This window comes from Sapajus apella, unplaced genomic scaffold (assembly GCF_009761245.1).
Source record: "Sapajus apella isolate SASKATOON/1434 unplaced genomic scaffold, GSC_monkey_1.0 scaffold26, whole genome shotgun sequence".
Lineage (NCBI taxonomy): Eukaryota > Metazoa > Chordata > Mammalia > Primates > Cebidae > Sapajus > Sapajus apella.
This window is the reverse complement of record NW_022436966.1, coordinates 60,002-84,598: the sequence shown is the minus strand read 5'-3', so window position 1 is coordinate 84,598 and position 24,597 is coordinate 60,002. Positions and strand designations below refer to the sequence as shown.

General features: G+C 46.1%; 1 protein-coding gene and 2 long non-coding RNA genes across 5 annotated transcripts in view; 1 reads left to right on the top strand and 2 right to left on the bottom strand.

The window, feature by feature from the left end:
• Window positions 1-11,909: 11,909 nt before the first annotated feature.
• LOC116560416 (N-acetyltransferase 8) lies at window positions 11,910-13,987 on the bottom strand. Of its 3 annotated transcripts, XM_032291711.1 has the most exons (3): window positions 13,700-13,987; window positions 13,401-13,576; window positions 11,910-12,771 (listed from the first exon to the last, which is right to left on the bottom strand). In XM_032291711.1, the coding sequence occupies exon 3, from the start codon at window positions 12,695-12,697 to the stop codon at window positions 12,014-12,016; it is 684 nt and encodes a 227-aa protein (XP_032147602.1). In that variant the 5' UTR covers window positions 12,698-12,771; window positions 13,401-13,576; window positions 13,700-13,987; the 3' UTR covers window positions 11,910-12,013. The 3 variants fall into 3 exon arrangements, with proteins under 3 accessions (XP_032147602.1, XP_032147601.1, XP_032147600.1); XM_032291710.1 differs by having other exon boundaries at window positions 13,401-13,987; XM_032291709.1 differs by lacking the exon at window positions 13,401-13,576 and having other exon boundaries at window positions 13,700-13,986.
• On the top strand, window positions 12,314-22,113 carry LOC116560418. Its single transcript, XR_004272963.1, has 2 exons — window positions 12,314-12,394; window positions 19,218-22,113. It is a non-coding gene; the product is annotated as an uncharacterized LOC116560418 (long non-coding RNA).
• The window catches only part of LOC116560419, a 25,149-nt gene continuing 18,748 nt past the window's right edge, over window positions 18,197-24,597 (bottom strand). Inside the window, exon 3 of the long non-coding RNA XR_004272964.1 lies at window positions 18,197-18,301. This is a non-coding gene — a long non-coding RNA (uncharacterized LOC116560419). The remainder of the gene's footprint in view (window positions 18,302-24,597) is intronic.

Below are 24,597 nucleotides of genomic sequence, written 5' to 3'. Positions count from 1 at the left end.
CTTACCTCATCTTGGCTACTTGAAAGTCCTGGGCCCCCATCCCTAAGACATGTGATTTACCTGACCCTATCACTGACCACCATTACCTCATCCTACCTACTCTGCCCCCTGCTTTGTGCTGAACAAAAGGCAGAATGTGTGGACACTCGGGGCCACTGCTGGACTCTGTGCTTCAGTTGGCAGAGGACCCCTGGCTGAACTTAAAAGAGTCATAACTTAGGGTAGCTGGTAGAAGAAATTTCTAAGCAGAAAGCATTCAAGAAATGGCCTACCTTCTTCTCGTAGCCTATGATCAGATATTGGAGCAAGGGACTGACTTAAAGTTGGAACTGTTAAATCAAACTAAAATCTGGCCTGAGAAAGCCTGCACACTCCCATACTTGAGTCCTTAAGGATGAACCATAAATTAACTTCGTAGGTAGGCTGACTGAAAACCTAACTTAGAAGGATGCTTCTGTAGCAATAGCTGAGCCTCAGCCAATCCCAGCAGCCATACTTCAGTGACTCACAGGCAGCCTACTATTCAAACCATGCTCAAGGCAAACACCATGCTGTAACCAGTTTGGCTATTTCAGTACCTCACTTTGTTTTTCTGCATGCCACTTTCCTTTTTCTGTTTATAAGTTTTTTTCAACCACATAGCATCCCTGGTGTTGCTCAGAATCTGCTGTAATTCTGGGGACTACCTGATTTGCGAACTGTCTTTTTTTTTTTTTTCCTCAATTACGTTCTGTTAAATTTAGTTTGTTTAAGGTTTTTCTTTTAACATATCTGGTGTTGGAAGTGTAATTTGAAGTAAACTCTGGTGACCTCCATGAACGCCAGGTGACCAGGCCAGGTGTGCTCACTGCTCTCTTGATTGTAACTGGAGGTTGTGGATAGGTTTTCTCTTGGATTCAGAGCTCCACTAATTTGTGTTCTAATTCAGGCTCTCCAAGTCTATTTGAGCAATATTTAGATGGGCTGGGTTCAGGATCAAATTTGATTCAATAATTAACTGGAAATCCAATCCAGTTAATTATTCATTGGCCTCAGACCTCTAGTAGGCACCTTTTTTTTTTTTTTTTTTTTTAAATAATGGGTTTGTCTTAATCCACAGATTCTGGGACTCTACCTTCTGGGACTCCATCTAATTTTATATATAAAATTATGGGCCCAGAATGTGTGCATTTTTAGAAAAACAGATTAACCTTACTAGAGAAAACTTAGAATTAAGATGGCCACAATGGGTAAGTTTTAATTTGTATAAAATTGTTTATTTTCAAGGCATATTAGAAAAAGGGCAATCAAAAACTCCACAAACACAGTGGGATATAGTCTTTCATTGGTACATGGAAGCATCTAAACGACTAAATGAATGAAAAATTGCCTCCTCAAAAGATTATTTGCAAAAGCAAATGAACAGCTTAAGCAATAGGCTAAGGACATGATGAAAGAGCACTGTACTCTGAACTAACCCCAACTGTTCCTTCTCTTTATCCATCTCTACCTACGTACTCTGAGTCTACTAACCTTTTTGCTAAATTACCTTTTCACTCTGAAGATGACGAAAAAGGAGCAATTAGATGTACACCTCACAAAGGAAGACCTTCTGCTTATCCAGGCCTGCCTGCTGTAACCACTTTCACTCCGTGGTCTAAAACTGAGCTTAGAGCCATTGTAGAAGACTTCCCTGATCTAAGAGAAAATCCTCAAAAATTGACTGAGGAGTTTAGAATCCTTATAGGAGCTTATGATCCAGGACTCCCTGACCAAGGTTCCTATGACAATTTATTCATATGACAGGGAGGCTTGGTGAAGCTCAAATATGGATGGCAGCAGCAGAATGGAACAAACCTGAGGAGGATATTAAAGACCCTCCCCCAAAACCTCCTCATGAGAAGGCCCAACAGGAGCTGGAAATATTGCTAAAAATCCCAACCTGGGCAACATGGCGAAATCCTGTCTATGCAAAAAATATAGAAAGTTAGTTGGGCATGATGGCACATGCTTGTAGACCCAACTACTTATGAGGCAGAAGTGGGAGAATCACCTGAGCCTGGGAGCTTGAGGATACAGTGAGCCATGACTGTGCCACTGCACTCCAGCCTGGGTAGCAGAGTAAGACCCTTCTCAAAAAAAAAAAAAAAAAAATTGCTGAACATCTTTTAAATTCAATTGCTAAAATTTTCCCAGAGAGGTTGATTGGTCCATCATACAATCTTGTCAATAAAAAAAGAATGAAGCAGTGTCAGAATACAGAACTTGCTTAGAAATACTGTGAAACATTCTGGGCTCAAAGTACTAGCAATAAGAATTTCCTGCAGGGACTGAAATGGTATTAACTCCTCTGTTTATAAATGGAATTCATCCTGAACTTAGCGATTTAATTAGAAAACATAAACTGGGTTGGGAAATTACAGCCATGACCGAATTGGTGGTTTTAGCTGAACATTTTGAGAGCAAGAAAAAACCCAAAAGGCTAACAAGCTTATGAATCTTCAATTACAACAGTTACAGGGGCCAAGACCAAAGAGATTTTCTCATTCTCATTTTAAATCACAACCAAGAGTCTTAGACCAATAAATTCTTCACCCTAAGATGTCTGCTTTAGTGCAAACAACCAGGACAGTGGAAAAGGGATTATGCCCTTTTATACCAGTCCACCAGGTACCAACTATCTTCCCTTTAGACCAGCCTGTTTCACCACTAGAGGGAGCACGAGAGACCTGAGCTCTCCTGAAGATAATCAGCATTGACGCGGCTCTGAGGGATTTGCCAGTAAATTGCTCCTCATGATACCCTTAAAAGAACATGGAGAAACAGAGGTTACAAAATGGGGATTCGCATATAGTCTTTGTGGATACTGGCGCTACCTTATCTACCACTACCATAAAACACACTTTCGTAAGCCAACAGATCCCTCAGAGTTAAAAAGGCCATGTCTGTGGTGGGAGTTTCAAATCAGATTCAACAGGTTCCCATATCTGAACCCATCCAATTGACTTTGGGGCATTTTTCAGACAAATCACACTTTTTGACTAGGTGATGCCTCTCCAGTAACTTTGCTAGGGGGAGATTTAAAGCTGAAAGAGCACGTAAGACTATATATGGGGTATCATGCACACTGCTTGGGAGACAGGTGCATTAAAATCTCAGAAATCGCTACTGAAGAGCTTGTCCATGTAACCAAAAACCGCCTGCACTCCCGAAACTATTGAAATTTTTTAAATTAAAAAATTTTTAAAAGTGGGGAGGGTGTAAAAATTTCCTTAGAAAGAGTAAGAATCAGAGTTTCATGATTCTCCTGAACCAGAATTATTATGCTCTCTATAGGCAGAAATTAATAAGATCGAAACTCAGGCCTGTAATGGCTGATCTTCCAAAAATACTTGAATGTTTATGGGTCTCTTCCACAACTGATACAGGAAGAATTTAAAGTGTGGAACCTATGAAAGTCCAAATAGACCACTCTAAACTTTTGCCTAAATTACCCAATATCCACCAAAACTGGAAGCAATTCAAGGGCTCTTGCCAATTGTAGAAGATTTAATTTAAACAGAGACTTACAATTCTATGCACCATAAATCTAGAACAGATCTTCAACTTCATCCATTTGGCTTTTTAACCAGTAGGATTGGAGTGTTACAAATGGATGAAGTTGAAGATCTGTTCTAGATTTACGGGCAATTAACAAAATCGTAATAGCAAGCTTTCCTATAGTCTCGAATACTAATACTTTATTATCCAACATACATGCTGATTCTTAAGTGATTCACAATAATAGATCTCTGCAGAGCCTTCTTTTGCAATCCAGTTCGTAAAGAGAGTCAATGCTTATTTGCCTTCACTTGGAAAAATCAGCAGTACCCCTAGACTCTGATGCCACAAAGATTTACTGAAGCCTCGTCGTATTTTCCGCAGGCATTGCATCAGGACTTAATGACACTACAGTTTCCTCAAAATTCTACTCATTCAGTACATAGATGACTTATTGTATGCTCTCCCACGAAAGAGTACTCTGAAATAGACTGAGTTTACCTTTTGCAGCAACTCACACATCAAGGTCACAAAGCCTCGATGGAGAACTTCAGTGTTCAAGAGGAAAAAGTCCATTATTTGGGACATGACTTGACTGTTGAAGGGATTTCCCTCTCACCTGAAAAGATAAAAACTATTCAAAATTTTCCTTGGCCTGCAACTCAAAGATAATTGAGAGGTTTTCTTGGACTCGCAGAATATTTTCTTGGACTTGTAGGATATAAAATTTCTGGGTTCTGAATTTTTCCTTAATAGCCTCACCATTGTATGAGCTCACTAAAAAATGCTGTACCAGAGCCTTTACCTTGGGAAAATAGTCTTGAGCAGGCTTTTAGCTAAATAAAATTGACCTTTTAACAGCCTCCAGCTTTAGGACTTCCAAATTGCACTAAACTGTTTACCTAATTGGCTCATGAAAGTAATAATCAGGCATTAGGAGTTCTTACCCAGGAATATGGAGGAAAACATTGGCCCATTGTATATTACAGCCTGTAATTAGACCCAGTAGCTAAGGCATATCCTAACTAAGCAGTGATAGTAGCAGCCAGGGTGAAGGAAGCTTCAGCTGATCTGGTTTTAGGAAATGAACTTAATTTGGAAATCCCACATGCTAAATTCCAACCGAACCCAGCATTTTTTAGTAAGTAGACTAACATCTTATGAAACACCCTGTCTCCTTCTAATCCCTATCTAAAACACTGCAATTTACTTAGCCATCCCACTCTATTACTGCTGCCTGATGGTGGTGAAGACCACAATTGCATAAGTGTAGCATCAGAAATAGTGGCCCCGAATGTTGATTTACAAGATAGTCCATTGCACAACCCTGAGTTGATACTTTTTGTTGATGGGTCCTATGCCAAAAGCTCAGAAGGAAAATATCACCTAGGATATGCTGTTACCACCAAAATGAGTTAATAGAGAAGGGACCCCTTCCTCTATTAGTCAGCTCTATTAGGATAAGCTCCATAAGTCAGCTTAACCACTGGAGACTTTTGCCCTCACTCAAGCTTGTCATATAGCTAAAGACAAATCAGTAAGTATTTAGACAGATAGCAGATACGTTTTTGGAGTAGTACACAATTTTGACATGCTAGGGAAACGCTAAGGGTTTCTCACTTCTAGTGTGGAACCCCCATCAAAAATAGACTCCAATTAGATAAACTCCTTTATGCCATCATATTATCATCATAGATTGCTGTTATCGATCGAAGCTCATACCTGCAGACTGAACCTGAATATCAAGGAAATGCTTAGCAAATATTTTATGCTAAATTAGCTATCACTGAAACTGTTAGGATATGCAATCTGAATGAACTCTAGAAGATTAATCCAAACCAACTACCTTACAGTGACCTATTTAATAAACAATATACTGCACCTGATTTGGAAAAACAAAATTGGTATCTAAAAGGATATAAATTCAATGGTAAGCGCAAACTCACAGAGGGCCTAGATGGCTGCCTGGTCCTTCCATTGTCAAAAGCTCTGCACTCCACAACTCATCATGGAACAGAAAAATTGATCCAAATTGTGAAAAAATACTTGTGGGATGACTGTTCCAAAATTGCTAGAATATTTTATAACCAGTGTTGGCTTGTCAAATCCATAGTCCTGGGAAAACAAGTTAAGTGGTGTATTTCCACCACTTAATGGACCATTTGAACATTTATAGATGGACTTCCTTCAGTTGCCAGTTTCAATGGGGGTCTCAGTATGTTCTTATAATAGTCTGCATGTTTTCTGGTGGGGTAGAAGCCTTCCTGTGTAGAAAAGCTGATGCTGTGACAGTAGCTAAGAAATTATTAGAAAATGTGTTTCCTTTATGGGGTGTCCCTGGAAAAACCCCAGCAATAGGGTGACTCATTTTATTAGGCAAGTTATAAAGCAGTTAAACAAGGTGCTGTGCCCTCAATCTTCTGAAAAGGTTGAAAGAACAAATGGCATATTAAACTGAAATTGGCAAAGTTAACTGAATCAGTTGGGTTGCTTTGGCCAAAGGTACTATCACTGGATTTAATGACAATCAGATCCACTCTCACTAAAAACCATAAGTTGACCCCTTATGAAATAGTCACTGGAAGTCCTATGCCCCTAATAGTAGAACCTCATGCATCTCCCTCTCTCCTAAATATGAATAAGTATTGCAAGGCCATTATACCAAAGTGTACTTTCACCAAATAAAGGAAGCTTTCAAGATCCACCAACTGAAGATAATCAAACCTTCCACAGTCTAGAAGCTGGAGACTGGGTCTTCTAGAAATGACATCAGAGGAAGGCTGATCTGGAACCACTTTGGAAGGGACCATGCCGCGTTCTTCTTACCACTTTCACTGCATTGAAGCTTTAGGGCCTTGAAACTTGGGTCCAGACCTTGCAACTCAAAAAGGCCCCTTCAGACTCCTGGAACTGTACACCTGCTGGAGACTTCAAGGTAAAGCTGACCAAGGAAATCTCTCTCCAGAAGCAGAAGGCATTCTAGTTGTGGGCAGCTTTCCCAAGATCATAGATCAAGACGTCTGTATCATCATGAAAGCCTTACATTTTTTTTTTTCCTCATTTAGCATTGCCCTGATTTTCTCCATTTCCCTACAGAAAAATCCACGGGACCATAATCAGTGGATGGCTTTAACTTGAGCTTATGCTCTAGCACAAAACTAGGGTTTGTGGCCTATTGCCAAAAAAATAAGGGAACAGTTCTGCTAATGTCAGTGCCTCTCCATGTTCCCAGTGAGGGTCACCCCAAAATTCCAAGGGACGATTGGGAAGCTATCCCTGATATTCTGAATATCACTACTACTTGCTTTGGCTTTCCTGCACTTGACTTTTCTTTTTCTTTCTTTTTTTTTTTTTTTGAAACAGTCTCACTCTGTTGCTTAGGTTGGAATGCAGTGGCCTGATCTCATGCAGCCTCCACCTCCCAGGTTCAAGCAGTTCTCCTGCCTCAGCCACCCGAGTAGCTGGGATTATAGGCATGTACCATCACACCCAGCTAATTTTTAGTAGAGACAGGGTTTCACTATGTTGGCCAAGCTGATCTCAAACTCCTGGCCTCAAGTATTTCGCCAGCCTTGGTCTCTCAAAGTGCTGGGATTACAGGCGTGAGCCACCATGCCCGGCCTTAACTATTTCAATTAATAACATGATCATTACCAAATATAGAAAACCAACCCAAGTGATGACTGCAGAAAAGATATTGTGCTTTCAGGCAACATGCACTCAAGATATGGGAATTGCCTATGTGAGTACAAGTAATTGCTTGTATAATGTCACCAGATTAAATTCAGCAGGGTCTCTTTTGGCTAAATGTGTTATACACCTTACAACATGCTATAAGGGGGGCACAAAAAGGTAAATTTCCCAATGGATTTTGTTCAGGAGCTGTGCAGAGATTTATTAATGAACAAATCTAACTGACCCTGCTCAAATGCAACTAGGTGGCCCTGTTTTTCAACTCCCAAGGGCCTATATATTGGGTCTGTGGATAACCTGCATATTTCATTCGACCTCCTCGTTGGCTCAGATCTTGCTGTTTGGTCTGGCTCACTTCTGCCTTTCAAATAGTTTCTCCTAAAAATTATCTTAACAGCTCTTATGATTGTAGGCCAAAATAGTCAATAACTGAAATTAGCACTAGCTTTGAAATAGACAAAGATAAGCTAGATTCCACTGAGGAAAGATTCCAGTGGGGTACCTGGGGGCTCAGTTTTGGTGGTAGTAGGATACTAGTTGTATGGAATCTAAAGCTAATCCATATTTGGGGTCTTGGATTTTGTAGCCAATCAGACCTCCCAGTGTTTCAGACAGGTAGAAGCTACTCTCCAAAAGGTAGATGTGGAGGGGTGCAGTGGCTCATGCCCGTCATCCCAGCACTTTGGGAGGCCAAGGCAGGTGGATCACCTGAGGTCAGGAGTTCGAGAGCAGCCTGGCCAACATGGTAAAAACCCGTCTCTACTAAATACAAAAAATTAGCCAGGCGTGGTGGCACAGGCCTGTAGTCCCAGCTACTTAGGAGGCTGAGGCAGGAGGATTGCCTGAACCCGGGAGACAGAGGTTGTGGTGAGCTGAGATTGCGCCACTGTACTCCAGTCTGGGTGACAGAGTGAGACCCTGTCTCAAGCAAAAAAACAAAAAAAGGTAGATGTTACAGTTAACATCATGGAGCTTCATATCTTTTTATTCAGGCTGGGAACCTGTTTGGTGTTGAACAAAACAGAATGCTACACTTATCTCTCTCCTGATTTTGTTACTACAGAAAGCTTAATGTAAAGGAAGCTGATACTGCCGTTTCCTTAGATACTGACACCAAATACAATAAAGAAGTCTATTAAGTGGAAAACATGGTGTGTTTACAGGAACAACTAATGGTTTGTAGATGTCCTAAACTGCAGATGGCAAGCTTGGGTTTCCCAAAGGTTTCTAGTCTTTATATGCCTTCTAGCAGGTGTCCAGGTTAGTATGGCATGTGTTACCAGAGTAACAATGAAAATGGAAACGTCTTTAAATCAGGCCACTTTATAGTGAACTATGATCCTTAATTGCTACCACATTTCAAACAAGAACTATGACCAATTAAACTTTAGTATTGTTGAACTGTTATGTTGCCTGAACTTTGACCTGTTTAATTTGGTTTAGTTTATTTCTTAAGAACTTTTGTTAAGGAGTGTACCTTGGTATTTTGATATTATTCTCTTGATAGTCATAGTAATAGTTCCCGTGGTGTGCTTCATCCTCTCAAGTCTTAAATGTTTTGTATGCAGCCATACATTGAGAATTGAATGGTCTCACTTAGACTAGGTCAGCAAGAACATAAAGAATCATTCACCTAGTGTGAAGCTGTGACTTGTGAACTCCATAGTGACACCAATAAAGACTTGTGAACTCCATACTGAGACCATTTACGATAGTGAGAGAGTGGCATCAGTGCCTAAAGTTTTGGTCAATCTCTCTAAATTAAGAGTGACAAAAACAGGGGAATTGATAAATCAAACTCAAACCCGGCCTGAGGAAGCCTTCATACTTCCATACTTGAGTCCTTAAGGGTGAACCATAATGTAACTAGTAGGTAGGCAGACTGAAAACCTGACTTAGGAGGATGCTTCTTTAGCAATAGCTGAGTCTCAGCCAATTCTATTGGCCATACTTCAGCCATTCACAGGCAGCCGACTGTTTGAATCACACTCAGATAAGGCAAACACCAAGCTGTAACCAATCTGGCTGTTTCTGTACCTCACTTCCATTTTCTGTATGTCACTTTCCTTTTTCTGTCCAATAATTTGCTTTGACAACACAGCATCCCTGGTGTCTGTCTGTATCTGCTGTGATTCCGAGGGCTGCCCAGTTTGCAAATTATTAATTTTTCTTGCTCAATTAAACTCTGTTTAAATTAATTTGTATAACATATTCCTTTTAACAGAACTTATAATTAAAATGGAAAGAGGGTGTAGAAATTTAGAAAACTTGCAGCATGGCCATGTGGGTAGAGAAGGAGGAATCCAAGCAGCCTGCTGAGCAACTGCTTGCTAAAGACATTAGCGTGTCTAAAAGGGAGCCAGGTGCTAATATTCAAGACAGTGGGAAAAGGCCTCAGAGGTACTTCAGAAGTCTTCCAGAACACCCCTCCTGTCACAGGCCCACAGGCCTAGGAGGACTGAATGGTTTCAGAGACCAGGCCCAGGGCACCATTACCTTGTGCTACCCCAGGATGCTACTTCCCACATCCCAGCTTCTCCAGCTCCAGCCTTGGCTCCAACAGCCCCAGGTACAGCTCAGACCACTGCTTTTGGAGGGTGCAAGCCCTAAGCCTTGGCAGCTTCCATGTGGTAATTTTTTTTTTGAGACAGAGTCTTGTCCTCTCACCCAGGCTGGAATGCAATGGCACCATCTCGGCTCACTGTAACCTCCACCTCCAGGGTTCAAGCTATTATCCTGCCTCAGCATCCCAGGTAGCTGGGATTTCAGGCATGCACCACCATGCCCAACTAATTTTGTATTTTTAGTAGAGATGGAGTTTCACCATGTTGGTTAGGCTGGTCTTGAACTCCTGACCTCAGGTGATCCATCCACCTCAGCCTCCCAAAGTGTTGGAATTATAGGTGTGAGCCACCATGCCCTGCCTTCCATATAATTTTAGGTCTGCAGGCTTGCAGAATGCAAGAGTGAAGGAGGCTTGGGAGCTTCCACCTAGACTTCAGAGGATATATCAAAAAGCCTGAGTGCCTAGGCAGAAACCTGCCACAGGGGAAGAGCCCCCACAGAGAGCCTCTGCTAGGGCAGAGCCAAGGGAAAATGTGGGGTTGGAACCTCCACACAGAGTCCCCACTGGGGCATTGCCTAGTAGAGCTGTGGGAATGGGGCCAGTGCCCTCCAGACCGCAGAAAGGTAGAGTCACCAGCAGCTTACAACCTCAGCATGGAGGAGCCACAGGCATTCAACTCCAACCTGTGAGAGAGCAGCCATGTGGGCTGCACCCAGCAAAGCCATAGAGACAGGGCTGCTTCAGGCCTTGAAAGCCCACTACTTTCACCAGTATGGAGTTAAGGAAGATTATTTTGGAACTCTAAGATTTAATGTTTGCCCTGCTGGGTTTCAGACTTATGTGGGGCCTGTTGCCTCTTTTTTTTTTTTTTTTTTTTTTTTTTTTTTGCCAATTTCTCCCTTTTGGAATGGGAACGTCTACCCAATGCCTGTAACACAAATGTATCTTGGAAGTATGTAACTTGTTTTTGATCCAACAGGCTCACAGTTGGAAGGAATTTGCCCTGAGGCTCGGATGAAACTATGGACTCTGGACTTTTGAGTTGATACTGGAACAAGTTGAGACTTTGGAGGACTATTAGAAAGGGATGATTGCATTTTACAATGTGAGACAACATGAGATTTGGAGGTCAAGGGCAGACTGATATAGTTTAGATGTTTAATCCCTCCAAATCATATGTTGAAATATGAACCCCAATGTTAGAGGTGGGGCCTACTGGGAGGTGTTTTGGTCATGGGGGTGGCTTCCTCATGAATGGCTCTGTCGGTGGTGGTGGCTGAGTTCTGGCTCTGTTGGTTCACATGTAAGCTTGTTGTTTGAAAGCACCTAGCATCTCTCGTGCTTGCTGTCTCACCATATGACACACCTCCTCCTCCTTCAGCTTCCACCATGAGTAAAGGATTCCTGAAGCCCTCACCAGAAGCAGATGCCTGCACTATCCTTTTTGTACAGCCTGCAAAACCATGAGCCAAATAAACCTCTTTTCTTTATAAACTACCCAGTCTCAGGTATTCTATCATAACCCCCTGGAAGAGTTATACTACTTCCAGGTCAAGCCCATGGTAAATCCCACACTCCCCGCCAAGGCCACCTTTTTCCCCTCTGCAGACAGCGTGGGGTTAGAGTGGATCGATTGTGTCCCTGGCCCCAATTCTTCTCCCATGGCTGCATCCCACCCTTTGCTATGTGACTTTGCAGCCCTTCTCACTACAGAGGCAGGTTCCTGTCACCCCCTGAGTTTGGGGGAGATGCAACACATGAAGGGGACACATGCAGGGGTTTGAAAACACATTCGTTTGTTTCTGCTTTTGTTTTCCTCCTCTGCGATTTCCTTGAAACCGTGCCTGAGCTAGCCTGCAGGAAAACAAAAAGGTACCATTGACCTTGTTTTTCAGCTGATACCACCGCATTTGTACAATGCAATCTGAGACCAGAGGAACTGCCCAGCCAAGCTCAGCCAAAATTGCTAACCTGCAAACTCATGAGCTAAATAAGTATTTGTTTCATTTTATGGTTGTTTTTATGCAACATTATCCTGGCAATAGAAAAATGAAACAGATGGGACTCAAAAACACTGAATGAAGCAGAAACCCAGAAGCCACCCACAACCAATCACGTGGGACTCGGATGCGAATGGACAATAAGCTTTTATTGTGTAATTGCAGTGAAAGGTTGGGGATTGCATGCTGCTACAGCTGAATTGATTATATTCTGACCAATACACAAAGAAAGAGATCACAGACCCCCTGCCTGAGCAGTAGGGAGGCGGTAGATGAAACTAACTGAATGAAGAGCCAGTAGCCTGGCCCAAATGCAGAAGAAGAACTGGCCCGTCCTCTGGAAGCCCATGCTCTCGTAGAGGGCTATGGCAGAGAGCTGTATGCTGGCAGTATCCAGGACAACTTCACTGTAGCCCTGGTCCCGGGCAAACTGGAGTACAGTCCTGACCAGGGCTTTTGCTATCCCCTGACGACGGTGCTCAGTGTCCACAGAGAGGTGAAACAGCTGCAACCGCTTCTCCCTCAAGGTGGGATCGTCAACAGGCAGAGCTCCCACCATGCCCACCACCTTCTCTTCAGACTCAGCCACCCAGAAGCAGGAGCCACTCTCACTCAGGTAGGATTTGGTGATATCAGACATATCTGTGTGCAGTGTCATGTCTACAAACATGTTCCAGGGTTTTCTGGCAAGGAACCACAGGGCAGGGAAGAGGCTGAGGCTGAACACGAGGGCCAAGAGCCAAGAGCCAGAGACTAGGAGTAGGGCGAGGGGCCCCCCAAGTAAGATTATGAGGGTTCGAGGCAGCTTCAGCAATTGCCGGAAGGTGGCTGGGACGTGCTCTACCATCCCCCGAGAGAGCAAGTCCATGACCCACTTGCGGTCGCTTTCCTGGTATTTGCGGATGTGATAAGGAGCCATGGACAAACTTCTGTGTCTGAAATCTCAAAGTCCAGAAGAGAGAGCTAGACTCCCTGCACACCTTTATGGGAGGCCTGAGGAAGAGAGAGGAAACCAGGTGAATGCCTGCATGGCTTCCAGTCTTGCAGGAACGGGGAGACCTGCTCAAACGTATGTCTTTCTGCTTTTGCCCATGAGGAAGCTGGACTCTGCCACTGGGAGAAGGTAGGGTCAGAAAGACCTGCACTGGAATCTGGTTTTGTCCCTTTCTAGCTGTGTGACCTTGGGCATGTCACTTAACCTCTCTGAGCCTCTGTTTCTTCATCTGTAGAACACGGGAGAAGACTAGAGTTTTTGGTGGTTTTTTTTTTTTTTTTTTGAGATGGAGTCTTGCTCTGCTTTCCAGGCTGGAGTGCAGTGGCATGATCTCAGCTTACTGCAACCTCTGCCTCCTGGGTTCAAGCAATTCTCCTGCCTCAGCCTGCTGAGTAGCTGGGACTACAGGCATGTACCACACGCCTGGCTAATTTTTTGTATTTTTAGGAGAGATGCAGTTTCACCATGTTAGCCAGGATGGTCTCAATCTCCTGACCTCGTGATCTGTTCGCCTTAGCCTCCCAAAGTGCTGGAATTACAGGTGTAAACCACCACGCCTGGCCCCTAGAGTTGTTTTGAAAATTGAATAAAATACCTTCTATAAAGTCCTGATAGATGAACTACCTACCACTCTTCCCTCTGTTCCCTTTTTCTGGATCTCTCAGCTTCTTGGTGCAACTGCTGCAGTTGAGAGGGCAACTGCTGCAGGCAGGCCACATATTCAACCCTTTGGTCCTTCTCCAGGCACCATACAGTACAGAAATCTTGTGTCCATGCACAAGTTTCAGCAAAGACTTCTTCCACCTTGATAACAAATATTTAGGTTGCTGAGAGGGCATAAAAGCCAAGCACAAAAAACAGCCCAACCTCCAGATCCCAAGGAAGGTGCAGGCTCAGAGCCCTGTCCTTCCACCCATGTCCCCTCACCTGTCACCACAAGAGCCTTGAGTGTCCAGGGAGCTTCAGCTCTCAGCTGCTCACTGGCATCCAGGAAATACTGTCCAGGGCTCTCTCACCCGTAGAAAGTACACCAGTGAGTCCTGCTAGTGTGAGGCTGACCAATATTCAGAGTCAGAAACCTACCGATCACGTGGAGGGGGAGAAGTTTGTGTTCTGTCCCTGTGCCGTCTCTCCCAATGAGGCTGCCTCATTGGCTCCTGAATGTTTGATAATCATAAACCCGAGGGTCAAAGAGCTGGACTGTATGTAGCAAAGCAGGAGGCCCAGTGTGCATTCCCTTTTGTGGTCATTGGGAATGACCTGGAAGGGGAGACTCAGGATCTGGAACAGCCCAGGATCCTCTTGGCTGTTCAGGCCCTGAGCATATCTCTTCCACCTGGCACACTCGGTACTCTCTGAGATCCACTCTGGTCCCTGTACAGAGACACCACAAGCCTGACAACTGTGCCATTTATCCTGTGATCAGTCACCACTGGCCAGAGGCCAAGTCCCCATGCTTGGTAACAAGCCTTTCCAGCTAGGCTTCTCCCTGCTGAGGTTTCCCTGGTCCACAAAGCATCGATTGTTGGCAGTTCCTTGCACTTACCTCACCAACCTCCACCTCCACCCATTCATTGATTCAGTCAACAATTGTATGCGATGCACTTCCTCTGTCTGGGGATCATTTCAGCCAGGAGCAAGGTTGATATTCAGCTGACAGGCATGCCTTTGTGTGGCTTGTGTGTGTTCTGGCTGTTGGTCAGAGGCTGTGCCATGCCCATTGTTAAATATTTTGCACTGCAGATGTTGGGGAAGCAGAAATGCGTGCTCTTGTACCTGATGTGGAGCTGATGCCAAACACTGACACACGGGTTCTTGGAGATAGTGAAAGTTTTATTCCGTTTGACCAAAGCGAGAAGGCAGGAGAACAAGGCCACTCAAATTCACTTCAACAAAGCAGCAGCAGTAGAACGTTTTTGTGCAGCTAGAGAGTAAGGAAGGGAGATTGAGAGGAAAAGTCTGTTTCTTCAGTGTCGGATAACAGCTGGAGCAATCAGGCTTCTGAGTGTTAGCAGCTGGTCACAGTGTCCTTCAAGGCATTCATTCCTTCTGCAAACTTTTCCTGACCCTGAAGGTATGTCTTCCTGCTGGGCAAAGAAACAGTACATGAGCAGTTTATCATTATATTGTGGGAACAAGGAATATTGGGCCAAAAGCAAGTGGTTAACATGTGCAAGCCAGCAAGGGCCTGATCAAAATGTTCATTATTTCAGTCACTAAAACATGCTGGGGTGCTGAAATTCCAAGGGGTCCGATTACAAGGATGCAGTGTACACAAATAGGCAAAAGCAAAACCTAACAGAAAAAGCCCTTTCCCACACCAACTTACATGCTATTGAAGGGAAACTTGCCTTCCAAAGATTAGCTAACCTATTGATGATCAGCCACGCAGGGCCCATCATCTAGGTTAGGTAGTTTGGACTCTATTCCAAGAGCAAGGAGAGGATGTTGATACGCACAGGAAGGAGGAGGGGTGTGTGTGTGTGTGTGTGTGTGTGCGCGCGCGTGCGTGCGTGCACATGCACGCACACGTGTGTTTGTGTGCATGTGTGTGTGCACGTGTGTGTGTGTGCGTGTGTGTGTGTGCACGTGTGTGCATCACTCTGGCTGCAGGTGAACAAAGGATCTGAGGAGGTAGGAATGGAAGCAGCTGCCCCTCAAAGCTCGTGCAGCATCCAGGCAAAAGCAGGGCCCCCAGTACAGGGATGCAGGTGCTCACTGTACAAGAGCAGCTGGACCAGAGGGGCTTGTGGGAACTAAAGTTGGGCCTCCCTCTGCTTGCCAAGCCATGAGCCATGGCATGAAGCTGAGACTGGCCAAATAAAAAGGCACCCTTTTTTTATTTGCTCAAAGGCATTGCTTGCCCACTAAACCCTGCATCCAGTGGGCTGCACGGTTTGAGGCTGTGCCTAGCTCTGGCTTCACCTGGGCTAGCAGAGGCCCATGAGACAGCAGTGGCTCTACCAGAGTGAGGAAGTTAAGGTGAGACCTGAACCACATGGAGTGCATTTGGGGGCAGAAACGTCAGGAGCTGGAATGATTCACACAGGGATGAGGAACAGTTCAGAGACGACGCCCAGGTTTCTGGTGGGGGCATTCAGGAAAACACTGGTGAGAGCCCGGAATTGGAAAAGTCAAGGTTTCCCCTAAAGGTGCTGCCCTGCAGCCTTCCTCAGCGGAAACCAGAAGCTGGGAGCCAGCAGCAGGGACCCAGGGCCAGCAGGTGGAGGCTGCTGAGATTCTGGATCTTTGGCGTCCAACACCACCTCCAAGGAACTAACGAGTATCAAGTCTGGGCAGTAAGTCCATGGGTCATCATTAGAGTATTCTCAGAACACTTCAATGTCAAGCAGGAGTTGGCCTAGGAATCATAAGGAGCTGCTCCGAAGCACCATTGAGTACTGCTAGTGTGAGTCTGACCAATATTCAGAGTCAGAAACCTGCTGATCACACGGTGGTGGAGAGGTTTGTGCTCTGTTCCTTTGCTGTCTCTCCCTCCATGCTCACCAGTAGCTGTGGCTTCCTCAAAACACAGTGACCTCAGTTGACATTCAGTCATCTCTTGCTCCCAGGATTTAGTGTGACTTCTGTGTTTGTGTAGCTTTCTTGATAGAAGCCTGGGCTTTCCTTGTCAGACCTGAAAGATTCATTTATTCATTCAACAAACAGTGGCCGAGGGCCTGTGGTGTGCTGGGCCTGGGTTTGGTGTGAAGGCACCAGATGCTGGAAGCGAGGCTGCCGCCCAGGAGGACACACCTGCTGTGGCTCTGGAAACAGGACAATGGTGGAGACATCACATCCAGAATAACTTTGTTAGGAGGGTGAACTTGACAGTTGGAACTTTTACACTGCACTTGTTGAAAAGCCACCTAAAATTGCCATATGTAATAGAGGTAATATAATGACCTATGAAACTGCCAGCTCCAGGAAGACAGACAGGGTGACCTGAAAGTAGGTTTGACCTGCTGGTTTTTCTGTCATTCTGTTCGCGGCATCAGCTTCATCCCAAGACTGGCACCGCATTGGATGTCAGGTGTTTGCCAGCCCAGTTGAAGCTGTCTGCTTCATTGCTCACCACCAGCAGAAAGGTGGGGTCTATGCCCCGCAGTCCAGGTGACAGAGAAGGTTTACATGGGGACTCAGTCACACTCTCTAGGAACTAGATGTACATTTCATAGCAGGAGCCAAGTTTTACTAAAGGAGGCCTGGCCTGAGGATACCAGCACCCCATAGAGATGGAGAACCCTAGGGAGCTCAGGGATTGAGGGGCCGAGCGACAGTGAGCACTGCCCACAGAGGGGGTGCCCTGCAGTCAGGAGGGGTGGGAAACAGGTGCGGATTGGCAGCTGACAGAGGCCCACGCAGGTGAGCACAGGTGGAGCTGATGGTGAGATGAAGTGTGTGCTGGTTGGGAGGGGAGGGCTGGGGGCCTGTAGCTAGTTTGGGAATTCCCAAGCCGAGCAAGAGGTGTGCCAAGGCCTGCGGCTGGGGCTGTTAACAAATTATCTGTAAGAGGTTTCTTCTGAGCCAATATGAGTGACCGTGGTTTGGGGATGTCAAGAGGTCCTGAAAAAATGTGCCCAGGGAAATTGTTTTACACAGTTGAGGGGACAGGAATTGGAGTAACGGCATAAATCAACCCGTGGAAGGTATGCATTGATTCAGCCTAACAAGATGAGGTAACTTGAAGTGGGGGCAGGGGTTGTTATAGGTCACAGGTGGATTCAAAGATTTTCCAACTGGCAATTGGTTGAAAGAGTTCAGCTTTGTCTAAAGACGTGAAGTTGGTACAAAGGCATGCTTTAGTTCAGAGAGAGGGTCTGCCTCTGCCACGCGATGCTGTCGCAGAGTCAGGGAGGTAAGTCAGCCACAGTATCCTGGGTCAATTTAAAACCCAGTGAAGGAGAATCTGTGCATTCTAGGTTGTGTGTTAATTCTGGCCTTGCATGGCCTCAGGTGTTGTTCATAATCTGTACCTGATTGTCACAGAGTCCATTCTGAATAATCTAACAATGCCTATTTTAACATTCATGCTGGTCAGTTTGGGGGCCCTACACTCCAAAGGTGCAAGGCTCTTATGAGGCTTCTCTGACCTCTCCTTCCATCATGGCCAGGAATTCATTTTTTCAGGTTTCCCTGGGGTCCCCTTGACTAAGAGGGGATCTGTTCCATTGGCTGTGGTCTCAGGATTGCAGGCCTTAGGACAGCCTAATAGCATGGTGCAGGGCGCTTGGCCGGATTTTCCTGAACCCTGAACTCCATGGCTCATGGGATAAGGAAGGTGTAGGCCACACAGATTCTGCTGAGATCCTTTGTAGGTGCAGGTTTGGCTGTGGTCCTTTCTGTTCCTTTCAGAAGCCCACAGAGTAGAGGACAGGATGGTTTGGGGTCAGGGACAGAGGCTCCTGTCACTGAGACTTTGTACTCCTGGGAAGAGACTATTGTTGCAGTTCATCTGCCTCTCTGTAGCACTGATGTGGAGCCCCAGCAATTCCAGTCCACTGCTGGCAGCCAGCCTTGAACACAGAACTGATCAGCCACACAGAAAACCTGAAACAAAGCCTCTAAAATGCAGCCTCTCAAAAATGCGCACCAGAGTTTTCTTAATCAGACTTGGCATAACCAGTGAGCTTCTGCTGCCTGCTATGACGTGGGTGCTGTTTTTCCCACTAAAAGCCCAGACCTCTGCCTCGGGAAACAGGGCTCAGCTGCAGCCCCTCAGCTAACCATCAAGGGCTGCGTGGGCCCCACAGGGGCTCCTTAAACCCGCAGTGGTGTGCAGATTTGTGGGCTCACTTTCTACATCAGATCTTCAAAAGTGTCTGCGATCACAAAGGGTTGGAAACTATTAAATTTGATCATTTCTGAAATGTCTTCCAGTTCAAAAGTCCTCATTTCCAGTTCATTTTCAAGTCCTAAATAAAGGAATGGATCCTGGAGCCTCCTGGGAGGCCGGCCTGCAACTGAGCACTTGCCGCAGACAATGCCGGAAGTGCAAACCCAAAGATGCATGTGTCTGGCCTGCATGTGGAAGCTTTCATAGTCAGGTCTTGCTTTGTGACAGTGAGGGGTGACCAGGGAAGCCTATGCGAGGGGCAGGGGGAGAGCAGGAGCCTAGCCTGGGGAGCTGCCTTAACCACAGCTCACCTCACTTCCTCAGGGCTAAGGGTTTCTTGAAGGTGAGAGGGGAGACCCCCTTGCCTCCTTCTGTTTCCCAGTTTCCACTTCCTCCCCCCACCCCACCCCTCCAGAAGGAAAGGAGGGTGAAAAAGAAAAAACATTACCAAAGAGCTGGAAAGATGACTTCTTTTTCGGTTCCCAGTGTCTCTGCTGTGAGCCTTGAAAGAGTTGCAAATAAATGTTATCCCTGCTGGCTGGAGCCCAGCACTGGGTCACATCCCCATGTCTGTCAGGTTATTCTCCCCAGTTCTCCCGTTTTCACCAGGTGACCAAGTTTGGATCAAGGACTGGAACTCGGCTCCCCTACAACCAAGGTGGAAAGGACCCCAAACTGTCATTCTAACAACTCCAACAGCCGTGAAGGTCAAGGGAGTTCCTGCGTGGATCCATCACAGCCATGTGAAACCTGCAGCACCAGACACCTGGGAAGTGAAGCCCTATCTCCATAACCCATGCAAGATTACCTTAAGGAGAACTGAGACATCAAGCCCTGCTCCAGTCACACCCCGGAAGCTGACTGGTCTACACACAGCCAAAGCATGAGGACTGCCCCCGTGGGACCGGTACTCCTTCTGTTTGGACTATGGACTTGTATCTTTGCTACTCCAGTAGATGTCAACCTTCCATCCAAGGATGGTTCCCAGTGCATACATAAGATTACTAAGGTAGAACGAAAGGTTGCCACAGTCCTCTTGTTTTATAGTTATGAAGGCAACAGAGCCCTCAGAAGAACTTGTTTATATAATACTACCCAGTACAGGATGTGCAGCCCGGGGAGCAACCAACCTGATGTATGTTATAACCCATCCGACCCTACCATGTCCACCATACTCGAAATAAGGCTGAGAACTGGTCCTTTTTTAGGGGACACAAGTAATTACTAAAGTTGAGGAAAAAAAAAAAAAAAAAAAAACCTCAGCAGGTCACCATAAAATTCTGTGCTTGTGCAGCTGTCAATAGTAACAAGCAAGGTCTGGGGTGTGGCTCTCTTGGTTGGGAGAGAAGCTATATGGCAGAGCATAAATACATCTGTCATAACCGATGGCCATGCAGCAGTGGTTGTGACTACTGGTCATGTGTCATCTGGGCCACTTGGAAGAATAATAAAAATGACCCAGTTCGTCTCCAAAAGGGGAGGAGTAACTTCTCCTAGGCCTCTGGCCATTGTAATCCATTAAAATTGACAATCACCAATCCTCTGGATCCTTGTTGAAGGAAAGGGAAATCTGTAATAATGGGAATTAATAAAAAAGGACTGGACCCCATGGTTAACATTCTAATTCAGGAAGATATCCAGAAACAATCATGCCACCTGGTGTTTCAAGCTTTTTATAATATATTAAATGAACCAGTTTCAGAACTCTCCCAGAAAAAAAGAAAGAAACTTGTTCTTTCAGTTAGCTAAAAAGTTGGCCAAGACTTTAAAAGTGCATTCTTGTTATGTGTGTGGAGGAACAACTATGGGAACCGGTAGCCATGGGAAGCATGCAAGCTGTGCCTGCTGACCCTGTCCCTAATGCGACTCATGTGCAAAAGGGCCTGAGTAACAGCTTCTGAATCTTAAAAACCTCCATCACTGGACACTATTGTCGGGCCAGAATAGGAAGGGGTATAATAGTCCCAGTGGGAAAGCTGAACTGTTTGGAACAGAAGCTATGTAATGGAACCAGTAAAACAATCACTTGGTGAAGTTTAAATAGGACCAAGACCAACCCTTTCCAAAAGTTTCTCACCTTACAGGCGGCCTGGACCCACCTGGAACTCCACGAGGACTGGGTAGCACCTTCTGGCTTGTACTGGATATGTGGGCACAGGACCTACACCAAACTGCCAGACCAGTGGATGGGCAGTTTTGTCCTTGGCACTATCAAGCCCTCTTTCTTCCTGTTACCCCTAAGAACTGGGGAGTTGTTAGGTTTTTCTGTCTATTCTTCATGAAACAAGCAAAGCCTAGTTATAGGGGACTGGAAAGATGATGAATGGCCCCCTCAGAGAATAATACAATACTAAGGGCCAGCCACATGAGCAGAGAATGGCTATCGTACTCCAATCTATGTGCTTAATCAAATCATTCGATTGCAAGCTGTCCTAAAAATCCTGACCAACAAAACTGGCCAGGCTCTAACTGCCCTGGCACAGCAGGAGACCAAAATGAGAAATGCCATCTACCAAAATAAACTGGCTTTAAATTACTTACTGGCAGCTGAAGGAGGGGTATGTGGAAAATTGAACTTAACCAACTGTTGCCTGCAAATAGATGACCAGGCTCAGGTGGTTGAAACTATTGTAAGGGACATGACAAAACCGGTGCATGTACCCATACAGGTCTGGCATGGGTTCAACCCTGGATCAATGTTTGGGAATTGGTTTCCTGCTATAGGGAGGACTCAAGACTATTGTCGTGTGTTACTGATAGTAGGAGCATGCATATTGCTCCCCTGCTTAATGCCCTTGCTCCTTCAGATGGTGAAAGGATTTTTTACTGCTGTGGTTCAAGAAAAAATGTCAGCACAGGCCTGTTACATGAACCACTACCAATCTGTCTCACCAGAAGACCCCGATGGTGAGGCTGAAGGTAAGAGTGAGAATTCTCACTAAAAAAAAGAGGGGGGTGAGATTCTCAAAGCGGAGGGTGAGAGGGGAGACCCCCTCACCTCCTTCTGTTTCCCAGTCTCTGCCTCCTCCCTCCTCTCCCCTCCAGATGGGAAGGAGGGTGAAGAAGAACAAAAAAAAACACCAAAGAACTGGGAAGATGACTCCCTTTTTGGTTCCCAGTGTCTCTGCTATCTGTAAAACTTGAAAGAGTTGCAAATAAATGTTATCCCTACTGGCTGGAGCCTGGCACTGGGTCACACCCCCATGTCTCCTCCCTTCTGGAAACACCTCTGCCAACTAATAGTTTATTGCCTTTGTCTTGCCTCTGTAAGCCCCCTACCCTGCCAGTCCCTGCTCATGCTGCATATGAATTAGCAAATCAGTGAAGCCAAAAGATTGTAAGGTTGGACATCCAGCAAATGGACAAGACCTGGCTTCACCTCAGTTTCCCCTTTAGCGTTGTAAGCCTATAAAAGGGGTGAGAAGCTGCTTCTCGGGGAGCTTGGTGAATAAGGCAGTAGCCCCGCCGCAGCTCCCAGCGGAATAAAAAGCCACTTCCTTCCTCAGTTCCTTGTTCAAAAGGTTTGTTTCTCACCACTTCTGCTTCAAAGGGAACATGCAGATTTATGCCAAATACTAAGCAAGCTGAGTTTTTTACTTTTTAAGCAATAAGGCAAAAACAGGGTCACTCCAAAGACCCTGTGCTAGGATCAGCAGGACTGGTGGTATGACTCAGGAGTCATGGGGTAATGCTCTCAGAAACAGAGTTAAGGCAAAAGATTAAAAGAAAAAAGACAGTGAAGCGCCTTAATTCTTCTTGTTAAGGGAAGAGGTGTCCTCTCTCCCTTTTCTTAGAGTGTTTTCTTTGGAAAACTTGTCATTGTAAATCCTTCCTCTGCCCCTTTGAGGGACATGCAAAGCGTTTTGACAGGAAAATACGCCTTTTGTCAGCTTTGTAACCCAGGACTGTGTTCCTGAAGGATCTAGGAGCACAGTCTTTGAAATGCCATCATCAGAGCAGCCAGGACACTATCTCCTAATCTCCGTGGGAGGGCGGGAAACTAGCGTTTGCTCTGTGTGGTAAATCTAACTCCTATCATAAAGATAAGGGTTGTTTTTCTTTTGTATGAAGTCAAATAGCAGACACAGGTTGTCGAGTGAATTGAGGTTGCATCTCTGATGAACTCAATGTGACCAAAGGTGCTGCACAGTCCCCTGACATGAGGACTAGACGGGGCTTCTCATAAAACATGTGCAATGGGTTGGACCTGCTGGCTAGATTAGCAGTGAGATTTCTTTTTGTCTTTGCAGCGTCTTAGCGGATCATTGGCATCTCACTCTGGGTTAATTCCCCTTCAGGGATAAAAGTGTTTTCTTTGTCTTCTACCTCTGCAGAGAGGCTTGCTGGGATGGGAGAAGATTTTGTTTATAATTCTATTTCTCCACCACCAGAGGACGGGCTCTGGGGGTCAGGCAACTGGGAAGGAGTTTAGAACCTATGCCTAGGCCTTACCCAAGGCTCACACACTCAGTTTACTCTGTTCAGCAGTAGCAGAAGTACTACCTGGAAGACTCAATACTGTCTGGAAAGAGGAATTCATTCCCTTTCATTGCTGACACTCCTGGGTAAGTGTGTGTGGCTGTTACCCATATGCTAGTCCCACCCTCTGCCCCCCTCCATCTCAGGGGGCCCCAGGAGGCCTGGCCCTGCTAGCCCAGGGCACTGCACTCCCAAGGGAGACTGGGGGTTGGGGGAGTCCCACCAGGGTGCCAGGTGTTAGTCAAGGTGAATGTGAACTGGGAGGAAGGAGATGGAGCCCTCCCTTGAGAAGCCAACAAGGACAGGGATGGGGTGGGGGTGCCCAGGAAGCCATGACTCTGGGCTGGGGCCACCAACCTGCCCAGGAAGCTGGGGCTAACTTCTTGAAGTTACATTTCTGACTCCCCCTCCCACATGCAGGCTCTTGGCCCACCGGAGGCCTAGGGGCAATGGTAGGGTCATTGTGGGCAGTCGGAGGTGCCCTGGGGAGCTGGGGGTTCCTGTGGAGAAGGGGTATGGGTCCCATTCTGGCCACCCTATCTGCCCAAGCTCCACGTGTGCCTCCTGGTCCCCCCAAGAAAGACCCTTCTCCCTTCAGCTGATGCACCCCTCCCCCCAACTGGGCCTCCACCAGGAAGAAGGGCATGAGTTCTGCCGAGGCGTCCTTCTGAGTGACCACCCACACCTGGCGCCATCAGTCAGGTCCCTGCACAGGAGCTGCCCCTGGGCCTGTGCTCCCCGCCTGGCTGGCTGCACCTGGGCTCCAGACATGTGTCCCCTGCCCAGACCCCATTGCTCGGTTAGGCCCTTCTTGCCACCCCTCCAATCTTCTCCCTAGGGAACAGCATCGTCGCCCACTTCTCATAACCTGTCATTGTCCACCAAGAGAGCAGGGGCAGGGAACCCCGTTTGTGCATAACTGGCCTCAGGCAGCTGACCTGGGGCTCCATAGCGCCTACTGTTGCGGAAAGTCGGGCCAAGGCTGGTGGCACCCACAGGTGTGTTCCTGCTGTGGGGAGAATACCAGACATCTCCCAAAGCCTGCTTCTCCTTGGGCTCATCTTTTGCCCTGGACCACCCATCCCCAGGTACTTTAGGCCAATCTACTGATCAAGGCTGTAAGTGCCTGGTAACCAATCAGCAGGGTGTCCTCCCAGCAGCCTCCTCAAGGGTGACTGGGTTTCTACCACACCCTAATCCCAGGCCTTCCTCTCAGCCAGTCCCACCCAGAACACCCTATTTCACAATGAACTTCGCCCCTAGCCACTTGGCCATTCCCTGTCCCCATAACTGGCTCTAAGTTTTCTTCTTACCTTCTAACCTGCTCTAAATGCTAAGGATATGCATCTGTTGTTGATTTGTATTTAATAGGCTCTGCAAAGCAGGGATCTTTGGCTCTTTGGTTCACCCATGTATCTTAAGTGCCCACAACAAGCCTGGCAGGTAGTAGGTGCTTGGTAAGTGTGTGTGGAGTGAGTGAACAACAGACAAGCAGTTTGTGTATTCCCAG

What these genes read in the sequence shown, in the direction of transcription:
- LOC116560416 (XM_032291710.1), bottom strand. Translation starts at nt 12,697, where the DNA reads ATGGCTCCTTATCACATCCGCAAATACCAGGAAAGCGACCGCAAGTGG.